At 37.9% G+C, this 20652-nt stretch overlaps 1 protein-coding gene across 3 annotated transcripts in view; it reads right to left on the minus strand.

The window, feature by feature from the left end:
• HHIP (hedgehog interacting protein) overlaps positions 1-20652 on the minus strand; it is a 109508-nt gene that overhangs the window by 84700 nt on the left and 4156 nt on the right. For all 3 annotated transcript variants that reach the window (XM_055549425.1, XM_055549426.1, XM_055549424.1), the window contains exons 2-4: positions 18370-18562; positions 11478-11634; positions 10609-10810 (exon numbers count right to left, since the gene is read on the minus strand). In XM_055549425.1, coding sequence (XP_055405400.1) covers positions 10609-10810; positions 11478-11634; positions 18370-18562 — 552 coding nt within the window. The remainder of the gene's footprint in view (positions 1-10608; positions 10811-11477; positions 11635-18369; positions 18563-20652) is intronic.

Raw genomic sequence — 20652 nt, forward strand, 5'->3', positions numbered from 1 at the left:
ACGAATTCTGTGGCCATATGTAAACCTTCAAGATCCTTTGTCATCATGTTTTTTTTTATATTAGCCTCAAATTTATTGGATTGTTTTATAAGCAGGCTAAATACAATTTCAACTACAAGCAATCATGGAATTAGATCAAATTCATTTATGTTCTCCTTTTCTTGTGCTACCACATATATGTATGATAGGGTAGCTAGCACATATTTTTTTGTCTTAAACAAATAACAATCTTTTACAGATTTTCTGTGATTTGCAGTTTAGGCCTGTGGAATTACACAACATTTTTAAATGAGTGAATAGAAGAGTTTAAACTTAGTTGTATACAGCATGCCTAGAAAGAGTAAAATGAAAATTCACACACAAAAAAAAGGAGTCAAATTTTACCTCCTTTTGGATGATAATTCTCACAAGCCACTGTGACCATATGTATTGTCATCTAGTATCACAAAGTCAAGCTGGGGTAGAAAATGACATGATTTAGAAAAAGATTGTCTCAAGTTTTTCTCATTGTAACACATTATACAATGGGCTCAATAAATAGCATCTCCAAAGATGATTTTAATTTCTAGGCAGTGACCCAGTTTTCAAAATGTCCTCAGTTTTGGCCACTTTGATATTATGATAATTCAATATAATTGCAGATTTTCAGATTTAAAAAAAAAACACACCATTAAACTAAATCTCAATTGGTGATTAATAAAAACAAATACATTAAAATGAATTATAGTCATTGATTAAAATATTTACTGTACATAAATATTACATATTATATAAATAGATCTCTCTATATATTTAGTATATAAATGTAAAGATGAAAGAAGTCTGTTAAAAGCCAAGTGCTACATAAACAAACTCCCCAAATTGGTCTTAGGTAGGAAGACACAAATCAAAGAGCAAACATGCTTACAGATTTAGGAAGCTTTCTATAAAATACTGAGTTGATGAGATAGGACAAGGGCTTCCCTCAGCCTGGGATGTGACAAGGAGGAAGCTGTGGTCATTCCATTTATATATTCTTGCACGTGACCTTCGGCACATTTTGTGATAAATTAACAGATGTTTGTTGCATTGTTCAATTTTGAAAACTTCCTTTAAACTTTCCTCTTCACTGATCTCATATTTTACCCACCTGTCTCTCTTAGAAAAATATTTTGTTGAGTAATACACTCTTTGTATCATGACATTACATGTTAATTTCAGAGCAACTTTGCCCAACTACTCCCCTACCAAATCCTGAGATTCTAAATCTGGTGGGCAAAAATATGTGCCTTCTTAGTTTTCAGTCTCAGTATATTTCCTTTGCAAATCCTACAATTTATTAACTCTATGGCAGAGTGACACAAACCACGTTCCAAAATAAACACACAAAAAGACCTATATTACTGTAATATCCAGGTTGAGAAAAACTACTCTGAAAGCAGGGAAATGCTGATGAAAGCTTGCTGCCATACTCAGGGCTCAGCTGCTTTGTGCTTAATCATCATTAGGCATGTGCTCTGAGGAACCCCAGACCTGGGAGTTTTTGCATAATGAGGTAGGTAGCAAGGCCTTATACCTAATGCCAGAAGGTGATGATGTAAAAATGAAGACGTTTTCTTTCTCTAGTTATACATTTCAATAACATTCTGGGTTTATCTTTTTGAATGGAAGAAAACACATAACAATATAACTCTTCCCATAGGAGTGCTGTATAATTTTACTGCAAACACTAACACTATCATAGAATTTCCATGAAGTACCATCCAATCCCACACTAAGGGGGACTGTGAAATACCACAGAATATAGTTAACTGTGGCCACTGGAGCTTCTGAGTCATTCTGAGGGCTAGGCACCTTTTCCTTACTCTTCTTTTCATGTGAGTATAATAGTTAATATAATAGTATAATAGTTTCATATTAGAGGATGCCGATAACAGTGAATACTTACAAGGTATTGATACTTCAGAGTCCTATGAGATTGAGCACGTAAAGAGGTAGGTGCAACCTTTTAGCATCCCTATTCTACAGATAAAGAAACCAAGCCTAGAAGTTAAACAACCTGCCCAGAGTCAAACCACCAGCATATGGTATGAATGCAGTGACTGGCACCCAAGTCTGTGAGATCTAGGTCCTCAGCCTCCCTGCTGTTATGCAGCCAGGACAAGCAGCACCACGCATGTCTACACCAACTGTAATCCATCTCTGCATAAATGTGCTCCCCAATCTTTCCCTCTATGCAGTTGGCTGCTGATCAAAAGCACAGAGGAACAGAGCACCATGGTTGAGAGCATGGCGGCCAGCAACTGCCTGGAAAATTCGGTTCTGCTACTGGCTAGCAGTGTTCTCACAGGCAGTTTGTTTAACTTCTGGGCCTCAATCACCTCATCTCTGAAATAAAATAATCATCCCTGCCTCAAGGGGTTACCAGGATTACAGAGGTATTCTATATAATGGTTTAGCAGAGCAAGTGCTTAAAAGAATAGTGGTTATGATTAGTAAAACGTAAGACTAGAGTGGGCTTCCCAGGTGGCGTTAGTGGTAGAGAGCCCGCTTGCCAATGCAGGAGATGTAAGAGATGCGGGTTTGATCCCTGGGTCAGGAATATTCCCTGGAGGAATGCATGGCAACCCACTCTAGTATCCTTGCCTGGAGAATCCCATGGACAGAGGAGCCTGCCAGACTCCAGTTCATAGGGTTGCAAAAAGTCAGACACAACTGAAGCGCACACACATCCTACATCCTTGCTAAAAACATGGCCAGCTTGAAGACTATAATACTGGGAAGGTTTTGGGATGCTTGTGATTTCGCTTTCATTAGATGACACAGCCACTGTAAAGTCATGCCAACTGATAACTACCGACAGTCCTCTTTTTTCTTCTAGTCAGATACAGAGAGCTGGTGGCTGCCACATACAGATAGAAACTTTTGAAAGATAGCAGTGACCTTCTTAAGGGTTCAGATTTCTTGGCTTCTCACTTGTTTTAAATGATTACCACAGGACCTTTGAGATTGATGGGCTCTATTTCCTTTGCCCTTCAAGTCTTAGATAAATATGAAGACATTCATGTAAAAGCTTTCCTCACTTCAGCTGTGAATCATGGGATCTAAAATGTAGGAGAAGGCAGGTCTGTCTCTGTTTAGCTGGAGGGACCCTGTACTCTAAAGTTTCGACTTCAGTAAAAAAATATGATGCATGCTGGAGAGAACTTTATAGATTAAACCCGTTAACACTGGCACACACAATATCTATATCCATTTATATTTATTCAAATGTTTTAAATAGAATTGCGAATGCCAAGATAAAAAAGTAAGAATACCAGAAATGAAATGTACTTAACCAAACAGAAAATTACATTGAGATTATTTCACATGACCAGCGAATTAAAAAAAGATGATTTCTCTGTTGGACATTTATAATAGACTTAAAATGAGATTAGACATTTAAAAATTGAAAACATTTATCACAGAGTGCAGGGCATTTTGATGCAGGATCAGTAACACTCAGTAAAATAAAGATAGTTGGGTTTAATACCATATCATTACTATCTTGATATAAAAAATTTATAGTAGTAAAAATTTTTACTTGCAGATCTACATTTTAATGGTTTGGAACCAGAATTTTAAATTACCCCCCAAAAGAAAGTATTTATAAATTTATATCTGAGGGAAGACTTGTCAATGAACTTTCTACCACTTTTAGAATAAATTTATTTCTACCACTACATTAATTCTCTTTTAGATGGAATTCAGTAATGCCTAATCCAGTAGTTTGATAGGTCAAAAACTTAAAAAATATCACATATACAAAAAATCCCAGAATAGCAACTCTTCTATTGCAATATTTATCAAATATATTAAATATATTTTCCTGCTTTATTTCAACTAAACACACACTTTCTTTCAACCTAAAACATGCTTAAAAGCAGAGCTCTAACAATTTTACTGAGGAAGTGCTCGATAGGGGACCCAGCCAGCGCCGTATACGTGTGTGTCGCATGAGCGTGCATGGGTGTTCATGCCTTGTTTCTGAAACCAGTTTTGAACAGGAAACTGCTTCTCACTGATGCTCTGACTCATTTCACTCAGAAAAAAAACACTAGCATTGCATGTGCTCCTATAAGACTGCCAGTTAAAGACAGAGGAAAATGTGAAAGGAAGGGTCTCTGACCAACTTTGTAGAAGTAGGACATCCATCCCAATGGGCTGATGTGCAACGGATTTCACTAGACCTTCGCTGCTCACGATCATGCGTGGGACTTACAAGGATGTGAGATCAGAGGCTGCCTGGCCGGGCCTTGCCCTGGCGCACCCTACCTCTTCTTCCACAATGCTCCCAGGCACCTGGGCCACTGTCTCTCAAGAGACCCAATGTCAATGGGTTCGGTCACCCAGACAATCAGCAGCTTTCAACTGCATGTCCTCTCCTCTCCTGGTAAAAGGACTGCTTCGAAAAGCATCTTTTGAAATGAGGATCCCAGTAGATAGGGAGGGACAGGAGCCCAGGCATACTTGTTCCAATGATCAACAAGTCTTTAGCTCTGTCTGCTGCATGATGTTTGGGTGAGGCCTCTTGGTACTCTGACCACCCCTGAGAACTGCAGGGGGTGGTTCGGTGCAGAGAATGGTGTGTGTTAGTCTCCCTGGGTTGGGGGGCACCCTATAGGTAACAGGTGCAGGCTTGCCTTCACTGTCGTATACACACAGAGCTAAGGCTGATCCTTGGTGGTCAGGGCAAGTTTGTTTAGATTAGACTAGAGTAACCTCCCTCCAGTACTCTTGCCTTGAAAATCCCATTGACAGAGGAGCCTGGTAGGCTGCAGTCCATGAGGTCGCTAGGAGTTGGACACGACTGAGCAACTTCACTTTGACTTTTCACTTTCATGCATTGGAGAAGGAAATGGCAACCCACTCCAGTGTTCTTGCCTGGAGAATCCCAGGGACAGAGGAGCCTAGCGGGCTGCCTTCTATGGGGTCGCAGAGTTGGACACGTCTGAAGCGACTTAGCAGCAGCAGAGTAACTTCTGGTGTCCTTGTCATTATTTTAACAAGGGTTTTCAGATACAAATAGCAAATTACATTTTATGAAAAGGAATGAGAACATTTTTGCCAACTAGCTGAATACCAAATTCCCCGTGGAACAAAAACAGGAAAATGTAATAGGTGAAGCGACTGTCCAACTCAAATGAATTGTTGAAAAACATTAATGTCCTTTTCTAAGACTTTCTATCAAGAATCTCACATGCTGCCAGAGTTAACTAATCTTCTCACTCAAAGTGGACAAATACTATGTGAAGCTCAAATAAGTGACAGAAGGTACAGGACAATGGGGGCTTCCCTAGGGGCTCAGCGGTAAAGAGTCGCCTGAGGAGCAGGAGACACGGATTCGATCCCTAGCTAGGGAAGATCCCCTGGAGGAGCGCCTGGCAACCCACTCTGGTATTTCTGAATGAAGAATCCCATGGACAGAGCAGCCTGGCAGGCTACAGTCCACAGGGTCACAAAGAGTCGGACATGAATGAAGTGACTGGGCGTGTACACGCACACACACAACAGTGACAACTAGTGTACAACCATTTGCTCCCAGTGGTTACTTCAGAAATATGACTTGGCCATAGGTGGGCAGAGAAAAAGTGTCTCATTCCTTACTCAACTGATCCAGGGATTTGGCTCAGTCTAGACCAGTGCTTTTCAAATTGGCCCCATGTTGAAATCACCTGGAAAATCTTTAAAAGGGTACCAACAGAGTCCCCACTCCAGATATTCTGATGTAATTTGGGCAGTAGAATGTTCTAACATTCCCAGTCATCTCTACTGTGCAGCCATTCTTAAGAACCAGTGGTCTATCACCCCCAAGAACTTCAAATAGATGAGGTTGGGTCTAGTACACCCAGAAGTTATGACTACGGATTCAGATATAAGATTAAAGATTTCAAATCACTGTGATCTTGGAATTTCCCTCTTTGGGATAAAACAACATCAGCAACAAGGTATATGCTCCTTCCCACTCCCACACTCAACACACAAAATGAAGATTTTAAAGTCTGCTCATCAATTGGTCATTTGAGCCATTTCTCATGGCATCCACATGAATGGTCAGCTTGCACAATGCACTAATGCTAAAAAATCTAGCAAACCGCTATTTAGTTTTAAAACTATTTTTTACCTATTCTTGGTAATTTTACAAAGCTCAGTCTTCTAGGATTTGAGATGTTGTGAATGGAATCACCTCTTCCTAAATGAAATAGCAGTTTAAATTCAAATGGCATAGAATTTACTCTATTAATCCAACTCCACAATATCCTAGAGCAAAAAGAAGTCAATGCTTTAGTTGGTGCTTTGCAGTTTTGCACATAAATTTTGCTCAGTGAAACTTGGTTATGCTCTCAGGAAATTGCAATCTCCTATAATATGGGCAGCACAATCTGGGTGTTAGATACTAGGTTGGCAAAAAGTTCGTTTGTGTTTTTCCACAATGGCTTATCAAAAAATTTATACGAATGTTTTGGCCAAACCAGTAAAAACCAGACGCCATATTTTTAGCTTTAGTCAAGACCCATTTAGGGAGGTGTTCTCTAAGTTCCCCAAATGACGGGTTCTTTGTTGGTGGTATAAGAATCAGGGCTGGTAGATATTTAAGGACATCAACCAAGTCCAGCTCTTTGCCACAAAAAGGCCAGTCCTTAACCAGGTGACAAAAATCCCTGTCAATTCTGAATTGACCATTAGCAGAAAAGGAATTCCAAATTCCCTTATACCCAGCACTAGCTTTTAGAAACTCTTATAATCAAGAATTCCTCTTTACGTCTGATTTAATATACTCATATTGGTCATTAATTAATACCATTGGGGGAATCACCACTGTGGCTTGTCCTGCATTTATTTCAAACCTACCAAGATTGGGTTTAGTATATAGAATTATTAGTAATGCTGTGATTAGAATATTTCAGTCAATACTTTGGTCTGTTAAAACAGCTTTATTCCCTCTCTTAGGACGTTTAAAACGGAAAGAATAGGGAAGTGATATGCATGATAATTTATGAAGATTCCTATTTGCATTATTAACACAAAATAATCATTGACAAACTCAGAAGACTGCCATGAACACACTAATTTTCACACATCAAGAAGCCTGAAAATTACAGTGAAATGATTGTGATACCGTTTTCATTTCAAAAGTCTCTGAGGGGCATACCACAAAAATCAGTAGTCTAGTCAACTCATAAATGTGTTGGCATCTATTCCATTAAACCAACAGTAGTCACTTCTAAGACTTCCAATCTGTGACTTGTGAGACTGAGATAAAGGCATGCTGTTGCCTGATCTACTCGAGGGTCTACTTGAGGACAAGGATGTGGTCTCAGTACTGACTATACAGCATACATTCAAATTTCCCTGTGATAGGTTCCTATCGTACTGATATCAGTAGCGCCAAATACTAAAGGAATCCAAAATATGCACTTTGAAATATGTCATTTTATGTAACTCTACACATGTATTCTACATATTTCTACATAATGGGTAGAAGAATGGATTTTGAAGTTTATTTTAAGCCTGAGAAACCCTGCAGCTCTCCTAGGAAAGAATGCCCAACAGGGTTCTGCAGAACTCCTAGAGGCCTACAGATCATACGTACTGCAGAATCACGGCGCTGGCACAATCTGGCTTGTATTATTTTATTGCATGATGAGATGTCTCAATATCACAGAAGATAAACTTTCATTCATATCCCAATGAATAGGTGTGAATGAAAAGAGAGTCTTAAGTGACTCTAATCAGAAGAAGGGCATTCAAGTTAAATTGAAGTAGAAACAAGAACATCAGTGTTTTCCTTTCTGCAACAAAATTTTCCAGTATTCTGAGCCCATTTCTTTCACCTACATTTTATCATACATAAACTTTTAATACTGACATTTTAAGTAAAACGGTATTTGAAAACTATTCTCTCAAATAGCTGAAGATATATTTAAGAGTTAATTGGCAATGTGTATCATGGTGTATGTCCCTCAACTCAGTAGTGTTCTATCAGTGAATTTTAAAGAAATTATCCATAATCAGGTTAAATAATATATACAGAAATGATAAACATTATTTACAATGATAAAAAGAAAATACTGGGGTAATCTTAAATATCTCTTAATAAGGAAATTCCATACACAAAAGACATTAAAAAAACTAAGTTTTTGAGAAAAGTTTCCAAATCTGGTAACATTCTCATGACATAGAATTAGGTAAAAAATGAAGGCTAAAAAGCTTTTATAAAAGCTTATTTTTATTTTAAAGTTTCCTAGGAAAAAACTATTAGAGAACATATTCTTCTGTGTTTCCACTTATTAAAACGGACTTGTGTTACTTTTGCAATCAGGAAAAATTAATTTAATATAAAAACTGGAAGTATATCAAAATATAAATGGTGATATTCTTTAATTGATAGGATTATAGGTGATGGTTTTTAGAACACTTTCCCCAATGCTTTATTTTATAGACAGAATGTTTAACTTATCAAAGTCAGAAAAAAGATTTCAAGGTCAGGAAATAAAAAACTCACTTGTAGTGAGTAATGCATTTGCTGAAGTATCTTTATTCCTTCCTCATGAAGTATCACTGGCAGTGAGTTATCAGAGTACATTTCAGAATGTATTTATTGAACTCTGATGTGCAAAACAGTAATGGTTCATTTTAAGAGACTTTGGATTATGTGCTATGAAATGATGAAAAATTTTACTGGGAGAAAGTTGAAACTACTGATGTAAACAACTTTTCCAAATGATCTGTGTCTTGGTGCCAAAGCTCTTTTCCTTAAAGGACCAGAAGTACCATTAAGTACTTCTTTTGCGCAGTTATGTCCTGGTCAGTCCTGAGTGTTCATTGGAAGGACTGATGTTGAAGCTGAAACTCCAATACTTTGGCCACCTGATGAGAAGAACTGACTCATTGGAAAAGACCCTGATGCTGGGAAAGACTGAAGATGGGAGGAGAAGGGGATGACAGAGGATGAGATGGTTGGATGGCATCACTGACTCAATGGACACGAGTTTGGGTAAACTCAGGAGTTGGTGATGGACAGGGAGGCCTGGCGTGCTGCAGTCCATGGGGTCGCAAAGAGTCAGAAAGAGTCGGACACGACTGAGCGACTAAACTGATGCTGCCACAGTGTGACCTTGAGGCTGAGTGGTCCCAACAATAGGCATTCTCTGTACTCTGAGTCATCCTAATTATTTCACATGGTAGATACTGAATAGATAGGTATCAGGAATATATTTATATTTTTTCTTATTGGCTTCTTCTGGTTTTGATGTTCTTACCTTTGAATAGAGCTCAAGAAAATAAGAAGGAGCTTATTTATATCATATGAGTAGAAGAGTATATATCCTCCTTCGATTTTTTTCCAGTTTAAAATGAGAAAGATAATCGGGTCTCCTCAAATCATACTTAATTTGTTTCATTCTAAGACATCCATGAACTGTTAGATGTCTTAATTTTAGAATGCCATAATTTGCTTATAGCTTAGTACTACTAATATTGTATCGTTTTACTTTCTTGTGAACAAAGGTCTTGCCAACCAAGGTCCATCTAGTCAAAGCTATGGTTTTTCCTGTACTCATGTATGGATGAGAGAGTTGGACTATAAAGAAAGCTGAGCACCAAAGAATTGATGCTTTTGGACTGTGGTGTTGGAGAAGACTCTTGAGAGTCCTTTGGACTGCAAGGAGTTCCAACCAGTCCATCCTAAAGGAAATCAGTCCTGAATATTCATTGGAAGGACTGATACTGAAGCTGAGATTCCAATACTTTGGCCACCTGTTGCGTAGAATTGACTCACTGGAAAAGACCCTGATGCTGGGAAAGATTGAGGGTAGGAGGAGAAGGAGAAGAGAGGATGAGATGGTTGGATGGTGTCACTGACTCAATGGATGTGAGTTTGAATAAGTTCCAGGAGTTGGTGATGGACAGGGAAGCCTGGCGTGCTGCAGTCCATGGGGTCACAAAGAGACAGACACGACTGAGCGACTGAACTGAACTGAACTCTCTTGTGAAGAAAACGTAACGGTATTTGTTTACACACCTATTAGATTATTGAACATGAGAATTCAAATTGAAGGAGCAAGGAAGGAGGCAATAGATGCACTTACATGTTATAAAGGTGGCTAGTTATATAAAAAATATTTGACTTACCTGTAAAAATATTGTACAAGGAAATCACAGTATAAATAGCATATCTTATGACACAGAGTCAAACAAAGATGTAGTGAAAGAATGATTTGCAATTGCCAAAATAACCCAAAGGCTTCTTTGTTTCTGCTGGCAGATGCTGATATACAATTCTAATGCCTGTTAAACAGTATTTAAGCAAATATTTTATAAAACCAAGAATCATTTTAAGTATGTCAATTAATAGGGAAACCAAGTCCAAACACCAATCTGATTGCACTGCTTAATCATCACCAAATAACATGAAAAATGTAATGTCATTGTCCTGATTTAGTGGTCATAATTATTGTTTCCCTGTGTTGCCTCCTTATTTTCTCCTATATTCTTTCCTTTATTGCGAAGAAACACCTTTAGTGAGGATAACACTAAAATAAAATTAACATAGCCAGAGCAAAGATAAATAAAATTTAAAAAGCCAACCTTTATTCCACTCTGAACAAGTTTGTGAATGTCCAAATAAGGCTCCTTGAAAATTTCTCCTTCGGGGGTAAGGATCTTCACGTAACCTTCTTTTTCCAGAATGAAGAGGCGGTGGGAGCCATCCCCACTCTGAAGGGCGCTGACAGGCTGGCGCAGCCCACTCACAACCTCCTGGATACAGAAGCAGTTGTGTTTGTGCTTTCTAAACAAATTAAAGAAAACCAGTAAGCTTTTCCTGAGATGAAGGAGGTGAGAAATGTATGTAGCATCCTTTTCAAGATATATTTCCTCTAGGAATCAATGAAGGGCTGCTGACCCAAGGTCCCAATCTGATTCTCTTAAATTCTTTTCAATGGGAAAAAAAAAACAAAACTCAAAAAGCTTTCTATCAGAAAGCAAAGAAGAGAATCCAAACACATACGTATTTTAAATTTTTCACAAGCTCACTATCTCATCTTTCAGTGACTCCAATTAAAATCAGTGTTACTCACAGTAATTAAACCTTACAGAAAGATACTGAAAGTTCTAAGATCTATTTATAAAAGTCTGTTTAGCTAATAATAATTGTGCTGAATGTTTCTACAGTGCCATAAGCTAACAACATTCATACAATTCAAGTTTAAAACTATACTCATAAAATTCCCATGAATCATAGAGAAGCCAAGCTCATAATAGAAGATTAGTAGTCTCAGCATTAAAGATATTTAAGCGAATATGATTTTAGAGAAGCAAACTACCAAAAAGAAAAAAAAAAACATCTGGAGGATATAACTGCTAGACATGAGCATAGACAGATGACTCATTGTTAAAACCACAAGGCTTGTCAGGTTTTTGTTTTTTAAGATTAAATAACATTTATCTTTATGAACCTGCTGATCTCTTCCACTTTGTCATATTCTTCCATCTGGTCCAAGTAGTTAGAGGCTGGTCCTCTGATTTGTTTTCTTGGAAAATCAGGAAAGCACAGGCCACCATCTTTTCTTGCATAGTAAAAGCAAAACTCATCAGCAGTAGTTTGAAGTAAACCTTTAAAAAATGTAAAAAGATGCCTTAGAAATATTTAATGTTATGGTAAAAACACCACATTTGAAAGACAAAATATAGGTCAAGAATTTTAAGGAATATTCTAGGAAAATATATAGACAAAAAAAAGAAAAGGAAAGAACATTGTATTTTGGTTTGGGATTTCCATTTCTTTTTAAATCAAACATTTAAAGTTGCAGTACAAGTGAAACAATATTGTATTAGATGTCTTAAAAGGCTCATATGAAATAGAGCTAATATGAACCCAGCATTAATTGCACTGACTCTATTTTCAAACCTTCCCAGTTTCCAAGTGTCACACTTTCACATTCATCTGATGACTATTCAGCACTTTTTCCCCTACCATATTAATAACGTCCTAAGAAGAACAAATGGCGGTCAAGAAAGAGACAGACCATCAAGAGCCAGTTTGGGTCATTTTAAAATTCTTACTCTATTGTCACTCATACATGATTAAACGATAAATCTAGTTACTATCCCAAGGTCATACATTATATGCCACAGTAAATAACTGACTCCCTGCAATGATCAAGGCAGGAATTGATGCCAGAAACAGAGCCTCTGTATTGAAATGTGTCGGTGCCTTTTTCTTGCTCACTCACAGAAGATTATTTTTTAACACAAAAATAATCTTTAAAATAGTCTTTCAATCTTCTCAAACAGAAGAGCTGACATACTACTCACTGAAAAAAAATTAATTAATATGAGCCAAAACAAAAATGCAGACTTAAAGGGATCTGAATGAAAGGACTCATTTTTTCATTTCTTACATAGTAAGAATTTTTACCAAATAAAAAGTTGAATAAGAAAGAAGATCTTATCACAAAAAAGAATTTTGACATTACTTTTACAATTTGAGTTAATAAGGTAGGTTTTTTGTTTTTTGTTTTGCAGGGAGGGTGTAATGGCTAAGATTCACTTCCATATCTGACAATTTTGTTATTAAAATATGATATTGCTATCAGAATTGACTCTCGGTTCAGTTCAGTCGCTCAGTCGTGTCCGACTCTTTGCGACCCCATGAACTGCAGCATGCCAGGCCTCCCTGTCCATCACCAACTCCCGGAGTTCACGCAAACTCACACCCATCGAATTGGTGATGCCATCCAGCCATCTCATCCTCTGTCATCCCCTTTTCCTGTTCCCAATCCCTCCCAGCATCAGAGTCTTTTCCAATGAGTCAACTCTACTGCTGTCCCAAATTCCTGCTTCTGATTTCATACCTTCAATTATGCTCAGTCCCTTGATTTTTATCTAACAAATCAAACTATTTTACTCCCAGGTAATCAGGTAATGTAGCTGAGGTTTAGAAGTTGTATAATGGATGCAAGTTTGCAAGTATTTGTAAGAAAAAGAACTTGGAATTTGGGAACAGCCAAGTGAGGCCCATCAATGGAATATGAAAGACACTAAAAAGTTGATTTTCTGTAAGCTTAACCCAAGTCCCCTCCAACCTAAGACTAACTAACCTTGGAATCTGAGGGTCCCACAGGATTAAAACATAATATATATTTTGATCTAACTTGTGGGTGAAGTGGAATCTGCCTGCAATGAGGGAGACCTGGGTTTGATTACTAGGTTGGGAAAATCCCCTGGAGGAGGGCATGGCCACCCACTCCAGTATTCTTGCCTGGAGAATCCCATGGACAGAGGAGCCTGGCAGGTTGTAGTCCATGGGGTCGCAAAGAGTCGGACATGACTGAGCAATGAAGCACAGAATTGGGAGACATCTTATCTTTGGGAAGCAGGTGAGTAAGAGATGTCATTGGGGGTGTGTGTGTGTGTGTGTGTGTATTGTGGGGATGGGCAGAATAAGGAGCCATGGTAGCTGGGAAGGGTGCTCCCTGGAAGTGTGTGTGTGTGTGTGTGTGTGTGTGTGTGTGTGGTGGGGGATGGGCAGAATAAGGAGCCATGGCAGCTGGGAAGGGTGCTCCCTGGGAGGGGTAAGGCAGCTGGAAGGAGGTTATCTTTCTTTGAAAAATCCAGGGATTAGAAATTGAGGAGAGCAATGAAGGCTGCAACAGCATTTACTTATCTTCAGCAATTTACTGTTTGTAAGAAATTAAGTTTTCTCTTCCATTCTTTAATGGCTAAGCATCCGAGGAAAACTGCACAGTGGTGTTAAATAATTCTGTCTGAGGTAAAAAGAAGAGAAGGAAAACTGAGTTGCTAAATCAAACTTTTTCCAGTTTTGGCCCAGATGTTTTGGGGAGCTAGATGTTTTATATATAAATACAGATACAGATCTGTAGATAGAGATATATATTTACCTTTAGGCAGGAAGTTCTCTATGCCAATATGATGCATGCAGGAAGACTGCTATACTATGGATATATTTATAACTGAATATGTGAAGGAGAAATTTACAATTTAAAACAAATTTTAAAAATTTTGTTTTACCTGTAGGGGTCACACATAAATTTCAAAGTACGACTCAGAGAACATTTTGAGTTCATTTTTTAAAAATAATCTGTTTTTCAACATTATAGTCTGCAAACCCATACCATTTTAAGGGGAAATAAGTGAATAATCCCAGTGGCTGATTGCATTTTGTAAGGAATTATTAGCTGGGGACAAATATGAGGAAATGAGAAATGGTTTTCAAATGAAACATCTGAAGATCAATGAGTGCAGATTCATAAACTCTGACACTCCAGAGATATTATGCTCTCTTAGCAAATTAAACAAAACCAGAATGCTACCAATGAATTATTCTGAGGTTTTTACAGTATTAAAGGCAAACTGAACAATCTAAGTGGGAAGAAGGGAGCCAACTTAGAGGACTTTTACATAAAAATATGGGCATTTTCTGACCATTATGATAATATGAATGGAAACATCTAATACTTTTATTAGTACTTTATCTTAAATGATCTGATTTTATAGACAGTGATGAATAAGATATATTTTCTGTGAAGAGCTAAAAGGGGATCTGGTTTTGGGACACTGGGCTAACATTTATTTCCTGGGAAGATACAACTTAGCAAATGGTACCCTTCTGTTTAAAAGGAGACCCTGAAGAGCATTTTACTGAAGGCGTGCAGCTCACCCTGATTATCATCATATATCAGGTCCACCAGTGATGTGAGTACACTGATGATTCCAGCAGCTGTAATGGTTTTATAACTCCTGATAATTTATCAAATGTTGGGAACTATAACTCTTCTCCCATCTTACTATACCACAAAGCACCCTGTAAAATACTGGACGTGTAAATAAATATTCTCTATGCAGTTTTCTAAGCTCTAGCTTTTCCCTAAGCAAGTACACCAGAGAAAAGCTACTTTTCCTCATTCTCTCTGCTGTTTATATTGATGAGGAAAAAATGGAAAAACCCCACCATCTGTAAGGCTTGGACTGGAAAGCATTTTCGAGCAGAGGAGGTAGATCTGGGTGTATTAATCCATCCATTCTGGCTTGCTCTCTGGGGCACTAATGAGACACAAGTGTAAGATATCTGACTAGGGGTCAGGAGTGGCTGTGGACTTGAGAAACTCAGTGGAATCAAATCCATGACCTTGGCCTCTTTAGCAATGGGATTAAACCAGTTGAACTAATTGTGTACAAACAGTTCACACAACCCTCATCTACAGCTGAGAGATGATAGTCCGAGAGTGATAAAAATCATTATGGTAATGAGTATAAATGTAAAGGAAGAAGCAAAACCCCAGAGGTACCCTTTCATGTCCTCTCCACAGAGTGTACTTATTAGGTCATCATTTAGTGAACAGCAGAGCATCTCTTCTGTTCATCGTAATTCAGGCAGAAGAAGAGACCTATGGTATTGAGAAAGGAGTTCCTATGGGTTGTTTTTTTTTTTTTTAATGAAATTTGGGGATTTTTTAGAAGCTTTAAGAATTTATCTCCCTCACTAAATTCACAGCTGGAGAATATGATCAATAAAGCTCCAGTATATCTTTACTGCAGTGATTTTTAACTTCTTTATTTTTTGTGGAAATAAGCAGACCATGAATTTTTCTGAATTAAAGTTTCTAGAAAGTTGCTGTCTTTTGGGCAGAAGTGTATTGCAGAGTGAAAGGCACTTTCTTAAAGCTGTGGGGGTAAAGCAAAGGGATAGATCATTTATGTGTTTAATTCTTCATGTATTGTGCCATGGGAGAAGAAATGAAGATGTCTCTGGAATTATTTTCTCTCTTTCAACCCTTCTCAGCAGTCCTTAAGGTCCCTTCCTCTACATGTTTTTGATGTGCAAAAAGATGAGGCTGATGAGGACAGGTTAAAAAAAAACAGAATCACAAAGCAGCTGTTTTTCACAATGTTGAATTTCAGAGAAGAGCAAACCATGACATTAAATAGACTTAAGAAGGTGAAAATATTACAAAGTCGCTTTTTGAGCAATTTCTGAAAAAGGAGTGCTCTAGAATTCTAAAGAGCCTTCTGTGTTGGGGGCCAGGGCCAAGGGGAAGGTTGTCATCTGATTTATCATACTTTAGGAAATGGTAACCTGTGTGCCAAGGATCAGCCTGGCTAACAAATTGATCGACACAAACAGTGTGTTGTTACAGCTTACTTTGGGGACACGTATTTAGAGCGATTATTAGCATTTGATGGATGCAGAGGAATCCCCTCTGTTTCGCTGCTAATGCATGCTGGCCCAGCCCTGAAAATCACCCTGGCCGCTCCACCCACCACTGGAGTGCAGCTTTCATCTGGTTATCTTTCAAGGCAGCCTGGGTGGCCACCAAAAGCACTTGACATCTTGATGCACTTCAGCAGTTTTACATATATACAAACTTTGGAGAAAAATAAATTTGTCGTTCGTCACCACATATGTTGATCTGGGGAGCAAGGTGCTTACAGTTTGGCTCCTGAGCTGTTTGCTGGGCTCTCTCTTTCAGGGGATATTGCTTTTTGTTGTTTGTTTTGGAAGCTAAAATAACTTCAAATAAAGGAAGCAGCCCACAGATGAGTCTCTCAATTCAGCCTAGTGGTATTTATCTCGAGGAGATAAAAACACTGAGTGTCAGTATCATTTTCAGTTTAGAGTGGTAAAGGCAAGCCTTCCAGACTGGAAGTTTGCAGCAAACCTTGATGGGACCTAATCTGTTATCACTTCTCGGCAGGCCATCTAGGCAACCGTGACCTATTCTACTTTGCTTTGGGGAATGTGATAAAGAGGAAGAAACAGCTGGTTTAAGGCAAACCTTAGAAACATGTCTGTAGTTTATAAAGTCAATAATAATATTTTCACATTGAATGGGTTTAGATACATGTTATGGTACACCAAAGGAAGCAAGCAACCCTAGTCAAAATGTTTTCTTAGGCTATTAAGAGCACTCTATAAAAAAAAAAAAATACAAAAACTACACGTTTCTGGGTCAGAGAAAAAAGTAAAATGTGCATAGCAGTTTAAAAAAAATTGTTCAAGTGCATCCTACAGTTCTTAAAAGCTTGTCTTTTACTTCAATGCCATTGAGTTTTAGAAACTGTTAGCATCAGTAGATTTGTTTGTTACACTAACTAAACAGAATCTGTCTTATTAAATTCTTTTCTACCTCTGTGTTGATTCTTCCAACTAAAGCAACAACCACCAGGGTTTACAAGCCTCACATGGTAAAATTAATCAGTGCCCAAGAACTTATACGTTTATTAGGGTCCAAAATATGACCATGTATATCTGGGACATGATAAGCTTAAGAACTTGAACTTTATCTCGTCTATAAGTTTCTCATTGTATACAACCGGATTAAGGCGTTTAACTTCTGAGGCTACCAGGTAGCTCAGTGGTAAAGAAGCCACCTATTAATGAAGGAGACTTGAGTTTGACCTTTGGGTCGGGAGGATCCCCTGGAGAAGGAAATGGCAATCCACTCCAGTATTCTTGCCTGAGAAATCCCATGGACAGAAGAGCCTGGCGGGCCACAGTCCACGGGGTTGCAAAGAATCGGACATGACTGAGCACACACACACACACACACACGAGGCTCAATTTTCCTCATCTGTCAAAGGGACACGACTAGAACTTTCCTATCTCCCTCACAGGCTTTATGAGAGGCAATCAGTCATTATATGTAAAAGTACTTTCTAAGGTGTTACGTTAAGGGGGGCTTTCAAATTATACTTTATTTAAGGAAATACCTTAAAAGTCAGTGGACAAACTGTGCTTACATATCAACTGTGTGGAAGGAGAGGTTGTCTTGATAGTGACACTGATGAGTAAAGACACCAATGAGAAATCTGTATCAATAATCCAGCATGTGTCAAGATTACCAACTGTATTATCAGTTTAACAAGAAATATAAAACACTTCAACAAAACAATGTACTGTTTGTAGGGTGAAAGGACAGTTATCCTTTTAGCAGCAATACAAGGTTACAAGTTTTTAACAGTTAATTACAAGGTAAAAATAGATATTTTGAAAGGAAAGGCAAGATAAATTTTACACCCTTGTAAAGCAAGCGTTTGGGCTTCCCTGGTGGCTCAGTGGTAAAGAACCTGCCTGCCAATATCTTGAGAGCTGGGTTCGATTCCCGGGTCAGGAAGATCCCCTGGAGAAGGAAATGGCAACCCACTTCAATATTCTTGCCTAGGAAACCCCATGGACAGAGAAACCTGGCAGGCTATAGTACAGGGGTCGCAAAGAGTCGGATGCGACTAAGCAACTAAACAACGCCAACAAAGCAAGTGTTTAGGAACAACTATCTTGGAAAGCTATTCTGCAGTAGTTGATTTCACTTCATCATTTTTTTTTTTTACCTGGAATATGGCCTCGGCAAGTATAAAAGAATTCTTTGCAATAGTCTTTGCAGAGCAAGGGAAGTACCAGATCTCTTTCCAAGGCTTCTCTCTCAGGTGAGTAGAACAGGCTCTGAGAATGTGGAGAGCAAACGGCACACTTGATTTCCTCCAGTAACTTCCCGCATTCTGTGTTGTTGGTAACAGAAAATATCTGAAAGCCAGAAATTAGAAAAAGACTTCTGTTTAGTTCTACGAAGTTAGGTTTAGTTATGTTTTTTTTTTTGGGGGGGGGGGGTCATCATAGAAAGAGAAAAGTTCATTTAAGCCAATGCTGTGCTCTGCAAAGAATCACCAAGTCACAATACAGAACACCTTTATAAGGACGCAAGCACAGTCTCTTGGCTTCCCAGGTGGCTCTAGTGGCAAAGAACCTGCTTGCCAATGCAGGTAAGAGATGCGGGTAAGAGAAACGGGTTTGATTCCTGGGTCAGGAAGATTCTCTGAAGGAGGGCATGGCAACCCACTCCAGTATTCTTGTCTGGAAAATCCCCTGGACAGAGGAGCCCAGCGGGCTACAGTCCACAGGGTTGCAAAGAGTTGGACACGACTGAAGTGACTTAGGCAGTCTCTTGGGTTGGGATGGGAGGGCAAAGGGTAAGGAAGCATAGACGGGCTTCTTACTCTTGTAAATCAGTCTGTTTGTCCTTCAGGTGTGAAAAGTTAAATGTCAATTATATTTAAGACTCCTTAACTCTTTTTCTCACCCTGCCTTAAAGTATATACTGACTGACATTTAATTTGAAGACTCCAAATATCTTTATCCAACTCTATGTAAAGCAACTTTTTAACACGTGGCTTTTTTGTATCTTGGGTAAAAATCTCTTTCATTCCTGGAATGCCTAATGAGATTCTCAAAGATGTTATTTAAACAATATTGTTCTCATTTGAATTAATTTACAATCTACAGATTGCCTAGGGAAAGTTTTCTAAAGCGTGGGAAATATCTTCTTTTCATGTTCTACAAAAATAATACCTGAAGCTGAGTAAAACAGGTTTAAGACCAACTTTTATTATTTTTTATATCTTAGCCAGGAAAAATTTTCTAACTAGCTCCTCAGGTATATGTACGAATAAACACAAGACTTCAGTAAAAGTGCTTTTGTATAGTATTTAATGAGTTTTAATGAAAAAGGGGCATATTATTATGTCTTTTATATCAATAAGACTAATTTGACAGCTACTGATTCACTGAGGTTAGCAATTTGTAGGTAAAATAGATCTCAGTGTTTAGAACTAACTTTAAAAAACTGATTTCAGGACCTCCTCTAAAAAGCAGAATATTAGCACAATATTTGATTCATGAAATATAGTACTGTCAAATTAAGCATTGATTTTTCATATTAAAAACGCCATAATGAGGTAGAATTTCATACAAAAACTTCCCAAGTTTTCCCAGTTTATATAACTACGTTTACACTTATTTCTTTAGAACTATGAACTGAAATCAACATTTTAAACTCTAGATCACTGCTTAAAGCAAGTATTTCATCTCAAGTTGAGGTTCTAATTTGGGTAAACTGAGTGACTCATATGGCTTCTGTTTTTTTAGGATAAAGATATTCTAGGTGATCACAAAATTTGGATCTGAAAGAGCAAAGCAACTAGAAGGAAAAAAAAAAGCTGCACACAAGGCATGCTGAAATTTTAGCATGTAGTAATTAAAAGTCCAATAGAGGCTACCCTGTTTCAGAAAAAAAAAAAAAAATGTGTGTACATATATGTATATGATGAGTTGTAACTATCTACAATATTCAGAACCTTTATTAATAATTACAATTATGCTTACATTTGTATCATTTTATTTAAATGACAATTGCTTAAATGGTTAAAGGTTTCTAAAAGGAAACATAGAACAGACACTTAGAATTTGCATTCCAAGAATGTTTTAAATGTCTTTTATTGTCCATACTCTGTCAGACCTCACCAGATCTATTCAATATTAATACTGTTCAACTTTGTTCTGTTTGTTTATCACATGGCCGTCCAGTAAGAACAAAACAACTGCAGGATGCTGAGGCCACCTCTTTTGCTGGCTGACAAACTGGAATGTAATTACCTTTGGTTTTATGGAGAATATGCAAGCTTAGACTTTTCATAGTTGAAACAAAATGATCCCCATACACACTCCCAGCTGCTATCCAGGAAGAGCTTGATTTTAGTGCCTAAAGAATTTTGTCTTTTACAATTTTTGGAATGTGTCCTGGCCACAAGGTCTCTCATCAAAAGTTTCAGAAATAGGAT

This window comes from Bubalus kerabau, chromosome 16 (assembly GCF_029407905.1).
Source record: "Bubalus kerabau isolate K-KA32 ecotype Philippines breed swamp buffalo chromosome 16, PCC_UOA_SB_1v2, whole genome shotgun sequence".
Taxonomy (NCBI): domain Eukaryota; kingdom Metazoa; phylum Chordata; class Mammalia; order Artiodactyla; family Bovidae; genus Bubalus; species Bubalus kerabau.